This window comes from Macaca mulatta, chromosome 11 (assembly GCF_049350105.2).
Source record: "Macaca mulatta isolate MMU2019108-1 chromosome 11, T2T-MMU8v2.0, whole genome shotgun sequence".
NCBI classification, from domain to species: domain Eukaryota; kingdom Metazoa; phylum Chordata; class Mammalia; order Primates; family Cercopithecidae; genus Macaca; species Macaca mulatta.
The window spans coordinates 117167855-117186720 of record NC_133416.1 but is presented as its reverse complement, the minus strand read 5'-3'; the positions used below and the strand labels follow the sequence as shown (position 1 = coordinate 117186720).

The following is an 18866-nucleotide window of genomic DNA, read 5'->3' as shown; positions in this document are numbered from 1 at the left end:
ATTATATTATGTACTTTTATGCCATTTAAACATTTCATACAAATATGACTTCTTGCCTGAAAGGGAAGTCTGGAAATGGAAGCAGCTGAAACCTGGAAGTTAGGAGTTATCGTTAACTTATCTACAAGAAATAAAAGTAGAACATCTATGGAAATATACTGTCAGTCAATTGCCTATGTAATACTTTAGAGAAATATATCCATTTTGTTAAAAAAAAAAAAAAAGCTATTCTAGTATTCACCTCAACTTGTTTAGAATAACAAGTTTAAAAGAATCGAGCTAAACCACATAAGGAAATTAGTAAATTATGGTAAATCTACTTATTAAAATTCTAGCAATTTAAAGTGACATTTTGGGCCGGGTGCAGTGGCTCATGCCTGTAATGCCAGCACTTTGCGGGGCTGGGGCGGGTGGATCAGCTGAGGTCAGGAGTTCGAGACCAGCCTGGCCAACATAATGAAACCCCATCTCTACTAAAAATACAAAAATCAGGCTGGGCATGGTAGCTCATGCCTGTAATCCCAGTACTTTGGGGGACTGGGGTGGGTGGATCACTTGAAGTCAGGAGTTTGAGACCAGCCTGGCTAACATGGTGAAACCCCACTCTCTACTAAAAATACAAAAATTAGCTGGGCACAGTGGCATGCACCTGTAATCCCAGCTACTCAGGAGGCTGAGGCATGAGAATCGCTTGAATCTGGGAGACGAGGATTACAGTGAGCCAAGGTTGTGCCACTGCACTCCAGCCTGGGCAACAGAGTGAGACTCTGTCTCAAAAAAATAAAAATAAAGTGACATTTTAAAACTAATAATACAGATGGCAGCTATAAATGACAAAAGGAGGAAATGAAACTGTCTATATACTATCTTCATGAATGCTTGGGAGGAAAAGTCCTATGCATCGGGGGGAAGACTGGATGAAAAACACCCAAAGCATTAACAGTTGTGTTTAAATGGGACTATCGGTGATTATTTTTCCTTATTCTTCACTATGTATTTCCTTGATTAAAAAAAAAAAGTACATGTAACTTTTACAAAGGAAAAATAAACCTACATGTGAGCTAAGTAAATTTAGAAAGAGAAATAAATAACAAGCCCACAGCCACTCACCCCAGCTGGTGAATTCCCATTTCATCTGCACATAGAAATCCGGAGCCTGAAGGGCAGACAAAGGTTTAAAACAGATTACCCTTGGCACTATCAACACAACATAAGCAGGGGTTAACAGGGTTCTTAAAAACCCTGGGTTTAAAAAAAAAGAAAAGAGAAAATAAGAAGAAACAAAATGTAAGCCCCTAGCCAGGTGAGGTGGCTCATGCCAGTAATCCCAGCACTTTGGGAGGCTGAGGCGGGTGACCACTTGCGCTCAGGAATTTGAGACCGGCCTGGACAACATGGCGAAACCCTATCTCTACAAAAAATACAAAAAGTAGCTGCCTATGGTGGCTCACTCTAGTCCCAGCTACTCAGGAGGCTGAGGGGGGAGGATTGCTTGAGGCCAGGAGGTGGAGGCTACAGAGAGCCAAGATTGCACTATTGCACTCCAGCCTGGGTGACAGAGCGAGATAGTATATCAAAAAAAAAAAAAAAAAAAAGAAAAAACAAGTGTAAGCCCATTACTTATTATATATTAGAGTGTTATTTTGCCTCGATATAAAATATGTCTAGATGTTAAGAAAGTGAACAGATGGCTGGGCGCAGTGGCTCACTCATGCCTGTAATCCCAGCATGTTGGGAGGCCGAGGCGGGTGGATCAGTTAAGGTCAGGAGTTCGAGGCCAGCCTGGCCAATATGGTGAAACCCCATCTGCACTACAAATACAAAACTTAGCTGGGCATGGTGGCACACGCCTGTAATCCCAGCTACTGGGGAGGCCGAGGCAGGAGAATCACTTGAACCTGGGAGACAGAGGTTGCAGTGAGGCGAGATCGCACTATTCCAGCCCAGGCGACAGAGTGAGACCCCCATCTCAAAAAAAAAAAAAAAAAAAAAGAAAAAGAAAGAAAGAAAGAAAGTGAACAGAAAGAAAGAGGATAAGAGGACTGGAGGGGGATAAAAGTCAAACCTGATTCAGGGATCCAGTCAGGTTCCTAACAGTAAGAGAAAGATGAGCCTGGGAAGATGGGCTTAAGCACTGCCAAGCAATATGGGTAACCATCTATTCTAGGCAAAGGGCAGGGAATGTCAATTCCATCCATTCAACGACGAACTTGACTGTAAAAGGCTTTGTGTACTGGCAAGTGCTTCCTACTTATTGAACTGCTCTGTGAAACTGAAAGAGGTTGCTAGACTTCACTTCCTCAGGAAGTTGATTTTTCCTCCAGTTAACAGAACATTTTTCTCCACTTTCCTCTGAAACATGTAGAATTTGGCTTTCTAAAGTTTTAAACCACCAGAGCAGCCCTGTTTAGGATTATTTTCTTACCTACCATTCCTATAGGTTCCTAAAGACTCAGAAATCCAAGTTACCCTTCAAGAAGAGAAATGCTAGAAATTTCAGGTGTTCTTCTTGTTCCTACACACTTGCAAGGCTTTTCCATCATTTTTACCAAAGCACAGGGCAGGAGGGCCAAGAATCTACCCTGGAGTAAAATCTGCCAGCATTCTAATGATGAGCAAAGACAACCTCCAAGAGACAGGTGGTAAGAAAGGCTGGCATATGTTATAAGGAGATGCTGTTGAAAGACAAGACATTAATGACAGCTTCTGGAGCCGCTAAGTACACAGGTCATTTATGGGCTCTCTATAACTTAAAGCAAAGAATACAATTCAGTGCAGTCCATCGCAATGGACCAATATGAGTGAAAAAATGAAAATCCTTGACACTAAATTTTTTTTTTTTTTGAGATGAGTCTCGCTCTGTCACCCAGGCTGGAGTGCAGTGGTGCAATCTCGACTCACTGCAAGCTCCGCCTCCCAGGTTCACGCCATTCTCCTGCCTTAGCCTCCCCAGTAGCTGGGACTACAGGTGCCCGCCACCATGCCCTGCTAATTTTTTGTATTTTCAGTAGAGACGGGGTTTCACCGTGTTAGTCAGGATGGTCTCAATTTCCTGACCTCGTGATCTGCCCTCCTTGGCCTCCCGAAGTACCGGGATTACAGGCGTGAGCCACCATGCCCCGCCGACACTAAATTTTTTAAGTGAAGGGTCACCTCATGTTAAAAAAGTAATTTTCTACTTTGCCAAATGGGCAGATGATGTTTTTAGTTCCTCCTGCAGTTAAGTTACGAAGAAAACAAGAAATCCATGTTTTCTTTGCACACTCAAAAATACACACCTATTTTTAAAACAATGCATACAAATATTTCATATTTTATGGGAGATTTAACTGTAGTATATATGGGAAATGAATACCTTGGGCACGACTTAGCTTAGAAATTCTTTTTAGGCCAGGCGCAGTGGCTCACGCCTCTAATCCCCACAATTTGGGAGGCCGAGGCGGGTGGATCACCTGAGGTCAGGAATTCGAGACCAGCCTGGCCAACATGATGAAACCCTGTCTCTACTAAAAATACAAAAAATTAGCTGACCGTGGTGGCACGCACCTGTAATCCCAGCTACTCAGGAGGCTGAGGCAAGAGAATCACTTGAACCTGGGAGGCGGAGGTTGCAGTGAGCTGAGATCATGCCATTGCACTCCAGCCTGGGCAATAAGAGTGAAACTCTGTTTCAAAAAAAAAAAAAAGAAAAGAAATTCTTTTTAAAGATGGCTCAAAAAATGACTAACGATTGTCTTTTTCTTATTTTTATTTTTTTAGACAGAGTCTTGCTGTCACCAGGCTGGAGTGTAGTGGCACGATCTCGGCTTACGGCAAACTCCGCCTCCTGGGTTCAAGCAATTCTTCTGCCTCAGCCTCCCGAGTAAGTAGCTGGGACTACAGGTACATGCCACCACACCCAGCTAATTTTTGTATTTTTAGTAGAGACGGGGTTTCACCATATTGGCCAGGCTGGTCTCGAACTCCTGACCTCATGATCTGCCTGCTTTAGCCTCCCAAAGTGCTGGGATTACAGGCGTAAGCCACCGCGCCTGGCTGACTGTCTTATTTATAATAAAGTTGTTCCTTTTCTTGATAGAGCTATTAATTTTTCTCTATAAATGAATTAGGGCAATGGACAAAGGTCTCAAAATACTAATAGCTAGAAGTGACAAGACTGGCAAGGAAAAGTTGCACATGGACCTCTGAGCCTTAACAGGATCTGAAAATCCCTGCATAGTAAGTGATGCTTATCACAACTTCCTTAAGATTATTGATGCTCAGGAGGCTACTTTCAAGAAAACAGGCACCTAAACAAATTAACTGTTTGTTGTCCATTTTCCTTAAGTTCTAATTTTTACTTTATTATCATTTATTATTTTATTATTATATTTGTTATTATTATTTTAGGTCTTGCTCTGTTGTCCAGACTGGAGTGCAGGGGTGTGATCATGGCTCACTGCAGCCTCAACCTTCTGGGTTCAAGCAATCCTCCCACCCCAGCCTCTTCCCAAGTAGCTCAGACAACAGGTGTGCACTAGCATGTCTGATTAATTCTTCTTTTAGAGACAGAGTCTTGCTTTGTTTGGTGCCCAGGCCGGTCTCAAACTCCTGGGCTTAAGCAAATCCTCCTCCCTCAGCCTTCCAAAGTGCTGGGAATATAGGCACGAGCCACTATGCCTGGTTGAATTATAATCTTTAAATAGTACTTAAAAGGGTAAGCCCAGTGACTTAGAAGTGTAATTTGTGAAAGACCTCACACTTCTACAAATTAGAAGGGCAAGGAACAATGTGATTGGTATTCAGTATTTCATATTCATGAATCAGAAAACTCTTTAGGAAGGCACACAAGGATGTCAAACTGTGTCTCCAGTAATTGTATCAGCATTTAGCTCACATTATAGCCTGAACATATTTTCATGAATACCTCGAGAATTTTCTGGAGCAGCTCAGGAACTCCCTCAAGGGCCATGGATGTGTTGTGGTAGTCTCGATGTTGAAGAACTGTGTATACCATCTCAGGATCGCCAGTGCTCACAGCCTCATGTAAAACTGGAAAACAAAAGGGTGAAATTTAATTCTCATACTCTCTGACAAATTCCAAAACCAGGCTGAAAAAGTATCTAGATCAAAGACAGTATTTTCTTCAGAAGAAAAGGGCTGCAGTCCAACCTTATGATCATGACTTCTGATTGCTAGCTCTTCACTGAGTAAAAAACATAGAGTACCCTTAGCATCTTGATCAAACCCCTTCCACCTCTCCCCACCCCTCTTCTTACCACTGGTTCCGAAATCCTGACAATGTGTTTAGAGAGCTGGCTTTAACTATACGATCACACAACATGTAACTGTGGTTATATGCAGACCTGGCAGGCAGGGCTTGGCCTACAGTATCCCTGCTCAGTGAATACAAAATTACTCTGACCAATGGTAGAAGAGCTTACAAACAAGTGGAATGCCAGGATTTCCCAGGAAGAGGCTACTTTTAGCCACAATTTATTTTTGATTTTTGCCTATTTTGATGGATTCAATGGAGGTAACCATATTCCTCAAGGGAAAACCAGCCTCCATGTTCATGTACGGTGGAAGAAGTTTGCATTGAGAGCTATTTCTGGATGAGGAGTCATTCTCTACCGAGGGTTTCTGGCTTGGGACACAACCTGTATCATCCTGGGCTCCCATTTCCTTGTCCCCATCCTTTGTCCCAAGAGAGAAATCTTAAGATAAAGATGAGGCCGGGCGCGGTGGCTCAAGCCTGTAATCCCAGCACTTTGGGAGGCTGAGACGGGCGGATCACGAGGTCAGGAGATCGAGACCATCCTGGCTAACACGGTGAAACCCCGTCTCTACTAAAAAATACAAAAAACTAGCCGGGCGAAGTGGCGGGCGCCTGTAGTCCCAGCTACTTGGGAGGCTGAGGCAGGAGAACGGCGTGAACCCGGGAGGCGGAGCTTGCAGTGAGCCGAGATCCGGCCACTGCACTCCAGCCTGGGCGGCAGAGCGAGACTCCTTCTCGGGGAAAAAAAAAAAAAAAAAAAGATAAAGATGACTCTGAGGAAAAGTATGATTGAGACTGGCCTTTATTCAGAAAGATAAACCAAAATGAATGACCTTCTTTTTGAGACAAGGTCTCGCTCTATTGCCCAGGGTGGAGGGCAGTGACGCAATCACAGTTCACTGCAGTGTCAACCTCCCCGGGCTCAGGTGATCCTACCCCCTCAGCCTCCCTAGTACCTGGGACTACAGACATGCACCACCGCACCTGGCTAATTTTCGTATTTTTTTGTAGACAGGGTTTCACCATGTTGCCCAGGAGGACTTTAAATTATTGTAAAAGTATACTTACCTGTCCATCCTTGGCGATTTTCTTTTGTCACATCTGCTTTATGTCGGAGTAAGACTCGAGCAGATTCCAAATGTCCCAAGGAAACAGCAAGATGCAGTAATGTTCGACCTCGTGGGTCCACAGCCTCCACATTCTGTGAAGGAAACACTGGCATTTATATAACTGCATGTATTACATTAAAATAGAGAAATGTGTTTGACAGATATTTCAAGTACAAAAAAATGGAAAACATATTTATGCATTAATTAGAGCAACACATGTAAGAAGGTTATGTTTGCATTTGGGCACAATTAAAATATGAATTTGGGGATTATATATAAAGATGATAGTTACTGAATTCCTTTTTCTGTCAAGTTAAGTGCCTAATAAATAAATGTTGGCAACAGGCCCCAGATCATCCAACACAACTTTAAGCTCTTGACAGCACTTAAATTAAGTCTAAACAAGGCCAGGAGCTTTCATGAAATGCAATCACCGGACAACACAGAACATGGGGGATTTCTCAAGCACATATCAGCATTCAAGTCTAGAACAGGAAGTACAGGACTTCAGTCAAAACTGAAAGCACAGAAGATAATTTGGGTCAGAATAAAATTACATTCTCTAGCTGGATTCCCACCAAAACTCCACTCTCATTATTGTGTATTGAGTTCCACATGCCCTGAAGTAGCACGTAAACTCCAGCAGCATGTGTGGGTCCTTCAGACCACAAGCATGATCTGCCGGGCACGTATGTGGGTCTACTCACAGAGAAATAGACAAGCGCACATGCGTCACTTCCGTCCATCCCATCGAGGGTTTTCTTCCCCATGCTAGACATGCACACCTGGCTCTTACCTCTTCATTCCTATTCTGCCACTCTTGCCCCCCTTTTGGCACCTGTACCGCATCTCCAGAGCCATGCAGCAATTTCTCTAGTGTGAGCTAAGTCTCAAGGCCTGGGCGCTGCCTGCAAAAATGTGACTCTGAAAGTTCTTTCAAGGATACTATAAACTGCCATGGACTTTTGGAAGGTACAACTTTTTTTTTTTTTTTTTTTAAACAAGGTCTCACTCTGTCACCCAGGCTGGTGTGCAGTGGCGTGATCACAGCTTACTGCAGCCTTGACCTCTTGGGCTCAAGAGATCCTCCCATATCAGCCTCCCTAGTAGCTGGGATTAAAGGCATAAGCCGCCATGCCCAGCCTGTAAAAACTTTTTAAATGCCATAATACATCTTAGAAAATGTGCTTTATTTTTATTTGAGATGCTAGCTGTTATTCAGGTACTACTCCTGCAGTCTCTGAAGATACACAGAAAGTGCCACTTAGGAAAGTGAAGCAGGATCATGGGTAAACTGCCACAATCCAATAGCTATCAAACCTCCCTGTTTTGCGAAAACTACGTCATGGCTATTATAGTGAAGATAACTCTTACTGAGGAATAAGAAACATGGTTGAAGACATCTGCTAGCTGAATATAAGTCCTCCTGGACCAATCCCAGGCCTCAGTGTTCCCCCAGTGCTAAAATACCTTCCTGTCTCCTGGAGCCCAGTCCACATACCTCCCATGATTCCCTGACTCTTCCCAAGGTTATGACTTGTCCATCGCACCAAAGAGATGGAGAATTCCAAAGGGTAGCATCCAAGTCATATTAACGTCTTCTAGATTCTCTTACTCTAGTCTCTAACTTGCATTAAATATTTTCTTAAAAGTAACAAGATGATGAACTTATGAACTATGAATTCAGTTGAAGTTTAGCAGGAAAGAAATAATTAGCGAACTCATTATCTTCCTACACATCTATTACATAAACTAAGTATTTTCTTACCTAACAAATTCAATCGAAATGAAAGGTGCTAGGTTTAGCACACTACCTGCCACAGGGGAGGTGTGTAAAAATGTTTATCATGGGAAAGGGGAAACTACTTACTACAATTCACACCCCAGAGCAAAACTAAAAGCACAGAGTAAGGATTAACACTCAAACTCAGCCAGGCGCGGTGGCTCACGCCTGTAATCCCAGCACTTTGGGAGGCCGAGGCAGGTGGATCATCTGAGTCAGGAGTTCGAGACCAACCTGACCAACATGGTGAAACCCTATCTCTACTACAAATACAAAAATTAGCCAGGCAAGGTGGTGAGCGCCTATATTGTCCCAGCTACTCGGGAGGCTGAGGCAGGAGAATCGCTTGAACCCGGGAGGCAGAGGTTGCAGTGAGCTGAGATCACGCCACTGCACTCCAGCCTGGGTGACAGAGCGAGACTCCCATCTCAAAAACAAAACAAAACAACAACAACAAACAAAAAACACTCAAACTCCTAGGCAACAGTTAGAGATGACGCACAAAATAAAAGCCAAATACATTACAATGTTAACTTTTTTTCTAGTTGGGACCATAGAGGAGCACCTATGGATAAGACAGAGCAGCACACTTTTATTGGATAATTGTAACTCTTCAGACCTTCTGCACCTCTCTCATCTGAAGTAAGAGGCAGTAGAAAAAAAAAAATGCTGTAATTGTATTATGGTGACAGTGTGATTTTAAAACAATAAGTGAATAAAGAGTAGAGGGGGAATGAGTAAAACAGAGAAGAGAAAACAATAGAGAAAATCAACAAAACCAAAAGTTGGTTCTTGGAGAATGTCAGCAACATTGACGAACATTTAGTTAGATAGACCAGGGAAAAACGAGAGAAGACTTAAGTTACTAAAATCAGGAATTAAAGATGGAATATTATTAGCAACTCTACAGAAATAAAAGGGATTATAAAAGAAAACTATGGGCCGGGAGCGTTGGCTTATGCCTGTAATCCCAATACTTTGGGAGGCCAAGACAGGTGGATCACTAGAGGTCGGGAGTTCGAGACCAGCCTGACCAACATGGAGAAACCCCATCTCTACTAAAAATACAAAATTAGCTGGGCGTGGTGGTGCATGCCTGTAGCCCCAGCTACTTGGGAGGCTGAGGCAGGAGAATTACTTGAACCCAGGAGGCGGATGTTGAGGCGAGCCGAGATTATGCCATTGCACTCCAGCCTGGGCAACAAGAGTGAAACTTCATCTCAAAAAAAATAAAATAAAATAAAAGAAGACTATGAACAACTGTATGCCAACAAATTAGACAACTTAGATGAACAAGATAAATCCCTACAGAAATGCAAACTAGCAAAACTGACTCAAAAAGAAACCGAAAATCTGAATAAGTTTATAACAAGAAATTGAATTAGTAATTTTAAAACTGCCCACCAAAAAAATGCAGGCCCAGATGGTTTTTTTGTTCTGTTTTGTTTGAGATTGAGTCTCGCTCTGTCGCCCAGGCTGGAGTATAGTGGCACAATCTCAGCTCACTACAACCTCCGCCTCCCAGGTTCAAGTGATTTCTTGTGCCTCAGCCTCCTGAGTAGCTGGGATTATAGGTGCCCACCACCACACCTGGCTAATTTATGTACTTTTGGTAAAACTGGGGTTTTGCCATGTTGGCCAGGCTGGTCTTGAACTCCTAACCTCATATGATCTGCCCACCTCAGCCTCCCAAAGTGCTGGGATTACAGGTATGAGCCACCATGTCTGGCCTTCACTGGTGAATTCTATGAAACATCTAAAGAAGAATTAATACCAATGTCTCACAAACTCTTTCAATAAATAGATGAAGAAGGAAAACTTTCCAATTCATTTTATGAACCCACTATTATCCTGATGACAAATGCTTCATAAGAAAAGAAAACCACACACTAACATCTCTTATGATGTAGATGCAAAAATCCTCAACAATATACTGGCAAACTAAATTCAGCAACATATAAAAAGGGTATTTTATACTATGACCAACTGAGACTTATCCTACAAATAGAAGAATGGTATAACTTTAGATAGTCAATTAACGTATCACACCATATCACGGGATAAAACAAAAATACACGATCATCTCAACAGCTGCAGCAAAAACATCTGACAAAACTCCAACATCCCTTCATGATTAAAAGAAAAAAAAAACAAACTCTCAACAAACTAGGAATAAAAGGAAACTTCCTCAAAGAGCATCTCTAAACAACCCACAACTAACATCATAGTTAATGGCGAAAGACTGGATGCTTCCCCTCTAAGATGAGGAACAAGATGAGGATGTCCTCTTTCACCACATCTATTCAACGCTGTACTAGAGATTCTAACCATGGCAACTGGGCAAGACAAAGAAATAAAAAGCATCCAGAATGGAAAGGAAGATGACATGATCTTGTGCATAAAATCATAAGGAATCTACCAAAAAACTATTAGAACTATTAAATGAGTTCAGCAAGGTTGCAGGACACAAGATCAATAACTAATCAATTATATTTCTATATACTTGTAATGAGCAACTCAAAATGAAATTAAGAAAACAATTCCATCTATAATAGCATCAAAAAAATAAAACATTTAGGAATAAATATAACAAAATAAATATAAAGCTTACATACTCTTAAAATCATAAAACATTGTTTAAAAAAATTTAAAGAAGACCTGGCCAGGTGTGGTGGCTCACGCCTATAATCCCAGCACTTGGGAGGCTGAGGAGGGCAGATCACCTGAGGTTGGGAGTTTGAGACCAGTCTGACCAACATGTAGTCTACTAAAACTACAAAATTAGCAGGGCATGGTGGCGCATGCCTGTAATTCCAGCTACTTGGGAGGCTGAGGCAGGAGAATCGCTTGAACCTGGGAAGTGGAGGTTGCAGTGAGCCAAGATTTCACCACTGCACTTCAGCCTGGGCAACAACAGTGAAAACTCCGTCTTAAAAAAAAAAAAAAAAAAAAAAAAAACCCATAAAATTAAAGAAGACCTAAGTAAATTGAAAAACATCCTCATGCTCATGGTTTAAAAGACAGTATTGTTAAAATGACAAAACTCTCCAAACTGAGGTATAGATTCAATTCAACTCCTATCAAAATCTCAGCTGGCTTTTTGCAGACATTGACAAGCTGATCTTAGAATTCATATGGAAATGCAAGAAACCTAGAATGGCCACCTTGAAGAGAGAGGTCTGAGGACTCACATTTCACGTTTGCCAATTTCAAAACGTACTACACAAAGCTACAGCAATCAAGACAATGTGGTACTGGCATAAGGACAGACATACAGGTCAATGGAATACAATTTAGAGTCCAGAAATAAACCCACACATTTATGGTCATTTATTTTCAACGAGGGTGCCAAAATAATTCATTGGGAAAGAACTGTCCTTTCAACAAGTGCCGCTTGAACAACTGAATATCTACATGCAAAAAAACAAAATATTGGCTGGGCTCAATGGCTCACGGCCGTAATCCCAGCACTTTGGGAGGCCGAGGCGGGAGGATCACCTGAGGTAGGGAGTTTGAGATCAGCCTGATCAACATGGAGAAACTCCATCTCTACTAAAAATACAAAATTAGCAGGGCGTGATGGTGCATGCCTGTAATTCCAGCTACTCAGGAGGCTGAGGCAGGAGAATTGCTTGAATTTGGGAGGTGGAGGTTGTGGTGAGCCGAGATCACACCATTGCACTCCAGCCTGGGCAACAAGAGTGAAATTCCATCTCAAAAAAAAAAAAAAAAAAAAAAAGGACAACCTATGGAATGGGAGAAAATATTTGCAAATCACATACTGATAAGGGCCTACTATCCAGAATATACAAAGAACCTTTACAACTCAACAAATCAAATAACTCAGTTTTTAAATGGGCAAAGGATTTGAGTAGACATTTCTTCAAGGAAGATACACAAATTGCCAATAAGCACACGAAAAGATGCTCAACATCAGTAATCATAAGATAAATGCAAATCAAAACCACAATGAGATGCCACTTCACACCCACTAGGATGGGTACAAACAAAACAACAGATAATACCAAGTGTTGCCAAGGATGTGAAGAAACTGGAACCCTCATACACTGCTGGTGGAAATGTAAAACAGTGCAGCCACTTTGATAAATTGTTGGCAGTTCCTCAAAAAGTTAAACGTAGAGTAACTACATGACCCAGGAATTCCTCTCCAAGGTATATACCCAAGATAAATGAAAACATATACCCATACAAAAATTTATACATGGGGCTGGGTATGGTGGCTCACACCTGTAATCCCAGCACTTTGGGAGGCTAAGGTGGGCTGATCACTTGAGGTCAGGAGTTCAAGACCAGCCTGGCCAACATGGTGAAACCCCATCTCTACTAAAAATAAAAAAATGAGCCAGGCATGGTGGTGCGCATCTGTAATCCCAGCTGCTAGGGAGGCTGAGACAAGAGAATCACTTAAACCCAGGGGGCAGAGGTTACAGTGAGCTGAGATCGTGCCACTGCACTCCAGCCTGGGCAACCAAGCAAGACTGTCTCAAAAAAAAAGAAACCCACAAAAACATATACACAAATACACCCAGCAGCATTATTCATAATAGCCAAAAAGTGGGGACAACCCAAATGTCAATCAACTGACAAATGGAGAAACATTTTTGTCTAACAAAACATAGTACATCCATGCAATGGGATATACTCAGTGATAAAAAGGAATTAAGTACCTGAAACATGCCACAACGTAGATGAACCTCCAAAACATTATGCTAAGTGAAAGAAAAAACAAAAGGCCACATACGATTCTATTTATATAAAATGTCCAGAATAGGCAAATCTAGAGACAAGAAGTAGGTTAGCAGATTGCCTGGCGCTGGAGGGGTTGGGGAGAAATGAGGAGTGACCGTTACAGGTATGGGGTTTCTTTTTCGGGTGAGGAAAATGTTACAGGCTGGGTGCAGTGGCTAACACCTGTAATCTCAGCACTTTGGCAGGCCAAGGCGGGAGGACTGCTTGAGCCCAGGAGTTTGAGGCCAGTCTGGGCAACACAGGGACACATTTTCTCCACAAAAAAATCTTTAAAAATTAGCCAAGTGTGGTAGCGCTGGCTTGTAGTCCTAGCTATTTGGGAGGCTGAGGTGGATCACTTAAGCCCAGAAGGTCAAGGGTACAGTGAGCTGTGATCGGGCCAACCTAGGAAAGAGAGTGAGACCGTCTCAAAAAAACACCAAAAAAAAAAAAAAGAAAAGACAAACAAAAATTCTGAAATTTGACAGTAGTAATAGTTGTACAACTCAGCAAATATACTAAAAACCATTGAATAACCTTTAAATGTAGATTATATAAGTGAACTATAATATCTCAATAAAAATGTTTTGAAAATCAATGTGTATGTTTATATATAATACATAAAATGAAATCTCTCATGTACTGTTTGACAAGTTGCTTAATTCCTCCTGAGCTTCAGTGTGCTCGCTTGTAAAACTGAACAATAAAAAAACACCTACCTTACAGTTCTTACAAGGGGAAAGGCCTTAACTTAGCACAGTGCTTGACACCACAGTAAGCGCTGAGAAGAGTTATCTGTTATTATCATACGCCCACACTATGTAGTTTCATATAGCTGTCACTTTCTTCCTAAAAGGGATTTGCTCAAATTGCATTACAGTTAATAGTGGGGCTTAGAATCTTCAATTAATAATATGAGTTCAGAGAACAAGGACTTTCAGAATTTAGCTGGAATTCACTTTTTTTTTTTTTTTTTTTTCTTGAGACAGTTTCCCTCTTGTTGCCCAGACTGCAGTGCAATGGCCCAATCTCAGCTCACGGCAACCTCCGCCTCCCAGGTTCAAGCAATTCTCCTGCCTCAGCCTCCCTAGGAGCCGGAATTACAGGCATGTACCACGCTCGGCTAATTTTGTATTTTTAGTAGAGACGGGGTTTCTCCATGTTGAGGCTGGTCTCGAACTCCCAACCTCAGGTGATCCACCCGCCTCAGCCTCCCAAAGTGCTGGGATCACAGGTGTGAGCCACTGCGCCCAGCTGGAATTCACTTTTGAAACTGATCATTTAGGTTTTTAAGTTTCTTTAGCCATGAGCTATACCCAAATAAAAATACCCATCCCCCTTTAGGAGTTTCCTTCCTATTTGCTCATTTCAGCCCATCCACTTTTCTTGCTCAAAAGCCTTTAAAAAAAAAAATTTTTTTTTTTTTTTTGAGACAGAGTCTCACACTGTCACCAGGGCTGGAGTGCAATGGCGCAATTTTGGCTCACTGCAACCTTTGCCTCCTGGGTTCAAGCAATTCTCCTGCCTCAGTCTCCCAAGTAGCTGGGATTACGGGCACCCGCCACCATGCCCGGCTATTTTTCTGTATTTTTAGCAAAGATGGGGTTTCACTATGTTGGCCAGGCTAGTCTTGAACTCTTGACCTCGTGATCCACCTGCCTTGGCCTCCCAAAATGCTGGGAGTACAGGTGTGAGCCACTATGCCTAGCCAAAAAAAAAATTTTTTTTTAAGGAGATGGAGTCTTACTATGTTGGCCAGGCTGGTCTTGAACTCCTGTCCTCAAGCACTGCCTCATCTCAGCCTCCTCAATCAAGCCTTCTTTACTATCTTTCCATCCTCCTGCTGAGCTCTGAGGCCAGGCTGCAGAACCAGACAACCGGGCGCCCCTTCCAACTTCCCCACTAGCCTCAGGTGAATTATCAGATCCCCTGTGCCTTGGTACCTGGCATGCAGGAAGCGCTTCATAAACTCACTGTTACCTTTAGGGGGCCTCCAGCAAGAGGCTGCTGGCTAGTCCTCCTTTCAACAGTCAACCACCCTCACCCCTCTTCACTCTCAGACCATCTTGGTCCTCTGTGGGGCCTCCACCCTAAGTCAGTGGGAACAGGAATCTTGAGGCCAGTTTCCTAAGGTGAGCCTGAGCCCCTGATGACCAAGGGGGCACATGCGGAGAGCAGGCTCTAGGCTCTTCATCTTGGATGCCTAGTCCATGGCTCAGTGACGTGAATCTGTGCCCAGGGGCCTCACCTGGACTGCTCCGGAGTGGGAACCCCAGGAACGTCCTCCTCTTACCTAGGTGCTGTGCTTTTCACCTGCTGGCTTCCTAACAGGGAGCCTGGCTCTAGAGTCAGGCGTCATCTGCCACCCTCCACCTCACACAACCCAGGTTTTCCAAGCCTGTCTAAGGTACACTGACTCACCTTTGTATCTGTCCCCTTCAGTGTTCATGTCTCAGCATCAGTAAGAGGGCCAAAGAAGTTTAACATTTGCTAAGTGGCAAATGACATAAGCAGAACACAGATAGTTTCAACTTCAGCAACCAAGTTCAAGGCCCCACTGAATATTAATGAGCTGATGGGTTAAGAGGCACTTTATTAAATGCCTCTGCTGATCAAACGAAGGCCTGAAATAATCTCGTAGTTGGCAGAGTTACACAACTGCCCGCTATTAGTGAGACAGTGGGATTGGGGCTGGCTCACACACACTCAGAAACATGTGCTTATCCTCTTCATCTGGATAAACTTGATTCTTTCTTGTGTTGCTGTTCCTGGAACAGGAACAAAAAACCTGGAAAAAAATCCTTACAGCTATCGGTGTACATGCTCCAAGTCTCAATCGGGTGATAGAGGGAATGAGAAAACTGGCAGCAGAAACTCACCAGCCAACAAAACATTAAGGGAAACAGCCACTTTATTGCTGCGGTGATAAGAATTTTTTGTTTTTTGAGTCGGAGTCTCGCTCTGTCTCCCAGCCTGGAGTGCAGTGGCACGATCTTGGCTCACTGCAACCTCGGCCTCCTGGGTTCAAGTGATTCTCCTGCCTCAGCCTCCTGAGTAGCTGGGATTACAGACGCATGCCACCACACCTGGCTATTTTTGTTTTTTTTTGAGACGGAGTCTCACTCTGTCGCCCAGGCTGGAGGGCAGTGGCTGGATCTCAGCTCACTGCAAGCTCCGCCTCCCAGGTTTATGCAATTCTCCTGCATCAGCCTCCCGAGTAGCTGGGACTACAGGCGCCCACCACCTCGCCCCGCTAGTTTTTTGTATCTTTTAGTCGAGACAGGGTTTCACCGTGTTAGCCAGGATGGTCTCGATCTCCTGACCTCGTGATCCGCCCGTCTCGGCCTCCCAAAGTGCTGGGATTACAGGCTTGAGCCACCGCGCCCGGCCTAGTTTTGTATTTTTAGTAGAGACGGGGTTTCTCTATGTTGGTCAGGCTGGTCTCGAACTCCTGACCTCAGGTGATCCACCCACCTCAGCCTCCCAAAGTGCTGGGATTCCAGGCGTGAGTCACCGCACCTGGCCTTAAGAATTTTTTGTTTTTAATTATGCAATCAATACATCTTCCTTGTAGAAAAACTGGAATATAGAGAAAAGAAGCTTAATCCCCAGGTTTACAAATGATGATTACAATAGCAGCAGCTACTGGTAAATATTGTTTCCAATTACCATATGCCTGCACTTTCAGGTCCATTATCTTCCTTATTTATTCTCCATAATCTTGAAATAAAGTCATTTTTACTGAAAGAAGTATAGTAGGGGTTAAGAATACAGGATTTGGGCAGGGCACAGTGGCTCACACCTGGAATCCCAGCACTTTGGGAAGTTGAGGCAGGCGGATCACTTGGGTTCAGGAGTTCAAGACCAGTCTGGGCACCAAAAGAAGCAGATGCCTAAAAACCAAAATTGGTCATTTTTAAAGTGTCCTAGCTGAGTCTTAGAGTTTTTACCTCTGTACCATGTCTAGTAATAGAAAAGGAATTAAATTATCAGTATACTAAAATGCCTAATGGTGAATCATTTAGTCTGAGGGCACATGTCATATTTCCTTAACTCTTAAATAGTTGCCCTGTCACCTAATTAAGAACGATGACTCTCACAAAAGTTTATCGTATCTGGAATTCTTTTTAAATGAAAAATGTCTGGGCACAGTGGCTCATGCCTGTAATCCCAGCACTTTGGGAGGTAGAGGTAGGCGGACTGCTTGAGGCCAGGGGTTGAAACCTGCATGGCCAACATGATGAAATACCATCTCCACTAAAAATAAAAAATTAGCCTGTAATCCCAGCTACTAAGGAGGCTGAGGCAGGAGAATCGCTGGAACCTGGGAGGCGAAGGCTACAGTGAGCTGAGATTACGTCACTGCACTCCAGTCTGTATGACAGATCGAGACTCCATCTCAAAAAGAAAAGAAAAAAAAGAAAGAGAAGAAAAGAGGGTAATTTTGGACTCTTGGTGGGGGCTCAACCACCTTAAATATGGCAGGTTGCAAGCACACAGCTTGCAGTACCCATTCACCAAATGGAGTAATGCTAAACTGTCTCAATTTTTGTCAACCGTAAGACAACCAATGCTCCTCTTCCTCTACAATTTCTTGAAAATTATAGCACCAATTTCGAGTCATTCAAAAACCAGGTCTGTAAGACACTGGATAAAATGTATGAAGCCAACAAGAACAACCATACTAGATTTCAGAGATAATCACAAATCCTCATCCTAACTGTTAAGTTTGTTAGCTTGAAACTTCAGGGCACCAATACCTCCCAGAATTGTTGGGATACTTTAAAAGCAGTTTCTCGGCCGGGCGTGGTGGCTCACGCCTGTAATCCCAGCACTTGGGGAGGCTGAGGCAGACGGATCACCTGAGGTCGGGAGTTCGAGACCAGCCTGACCAACATGGAGAAACCCTGTCTCTACTAAAAATACAAAATTAGTTGGGTGTGGTGGCACATTCCTGTAATCTCAGATACTTGGGAGGCTGAGGTAGGAGAATTGCCTGAACCCAGGAGGCGGAGAGGGCCATTGCACTCCATCTTGGGCAATGGGGGGGGGAGGGGAGCAGAGTTTCTCAACCAAGACGCTATTGGATTTGGGGGCTGGATAAGTCTTAGTTGCGGGGGGCTGTCTTGTCCATTGCAGGATGTTGAGCAGCATAACTGGCCTCTACCCACTACTAGTAGCACCCACTCCCCACTTGCAACAACCAAAAATGTCCCATACATTGCCAAATGTCCCCAGGGGTTCGGGGGTGCAAAATCACCTCCAACTGAGAGTACTACTGCTTTAAAGAGACGGCAATAATGAAAACATTAAAGCATCAAAGCACTTTAGAACAGGAAGGGATTTTAAGGAGCCTGAGAACCAGTGATTCTCAAACTTTGCTAGCGATCAGCCTCCCTGGGGAGTATGTTAAAATGCGGCACCTGGACCTCACCCCAGACCTATCAATAGAGTCAAGTGTTGGGTTTTGCCCCAGCACCAACATCCTCATTCTACAGCTAAGTTAACGTCAGCCAGAGAGGGAAAATGCCTTGCCCAAGGTCACAGGGCGCGTTAGAACCTGGACTCCAAAACCAACCAAGCCCTTCCTTACAACAAGGAGGGCGTGCTATTCTTACGTCTTTGAGGCAGTAGAACCTAAAAATGGTTAAGACGGTGCATTCCGGAGCCAGCCGGCCCGAGTTAAAATCCCGACTTGGCATTTATCAGCGGGGCGGCCTCGCACAAGGCACGTAGCCTCTGAGGACTTCAGTTTCCTTCTCTGTCCAGTGGAAAAGTAACAGTACCTACCCTCCAGCGTTATTGGAAAGGTGAAAAGACAAGATATTTAAAAGCCCGTGGCACAGTAAGCACTCGATACGTGTCCTATAATTAGGACTGTCCCACACCTGCAAAGTGGAAGGGGTCTGGGGATCCCGGGGACAGAGGGCTGGAAATGGGCTCAGGGAGGCGAAACGACCCCCGATTC

General features: G+C 43.5%; 1 protein-coding gene and 2 long non-coding RNA genes across 23 annotated transcripts in view; 1 reads left to right on the top strand and 2 right to left on the bottom strand.

Moving 5' to 3' along the window:
- The window catches only part of ANKRD13A (ankyrin repeat domain 13A), a 42494-nt gene that overhangs the window by 22997 nt on the left and 631 nt on the right, over positions 1-18866 (bottom strand). For 19 of the 21 annotated variants that reach the window (XR_013401352.1, XR_013401353.1, XR_013401354.1 and 16 more), the window contains exons 2-4: positions 6326-6458; positions 4907-5031; positions 1111-1156 (exon numbers count right to left, since the gene is read on the bottom strand). Coding sequence is in view for 13 of the 21 variants with exons in the window: in XM_077954966.1 (XP_077811092.1) it covers positions 1111-1156; positions 4907-5031; positions 6326-6458 (304 nt within the window). In the remaining 8 variants the exon portion in view is untranslated. Of the gene's footprint in view, positions 1-1110; positions 1157-4906; positions 5070-6298; positions 6459-18866 lie in introns of all 21 variants that reach the window. The other 2 variants (XM_077954976.1, XM_077954977.1) reach the window with 1 other exon arrangement.
- Positions 8571-14564, top strand: LOC144333047 (uncharacterized). Its single transcript, XR_013401376.1, has 2 exons — positions 8571-9144; positions 14133-14564. It is a non-coding gene; the product is annotated as an uncharacterized LOC144333047 (long non-coding RNA).
- Positions 13115-18577, bottom strand: LOC144333045 (uncharacterized). Its single transcript, XR_013401374.1, has 3 exons — positions 17869-18577; positions 14554-14658; positions 13115-14103 (listed from the first exon to the last, which is right to left on the bottom strand). It is a non-coding gene; the product is annotated as an uncharacterized LOC144333045 (long non-coding RNA).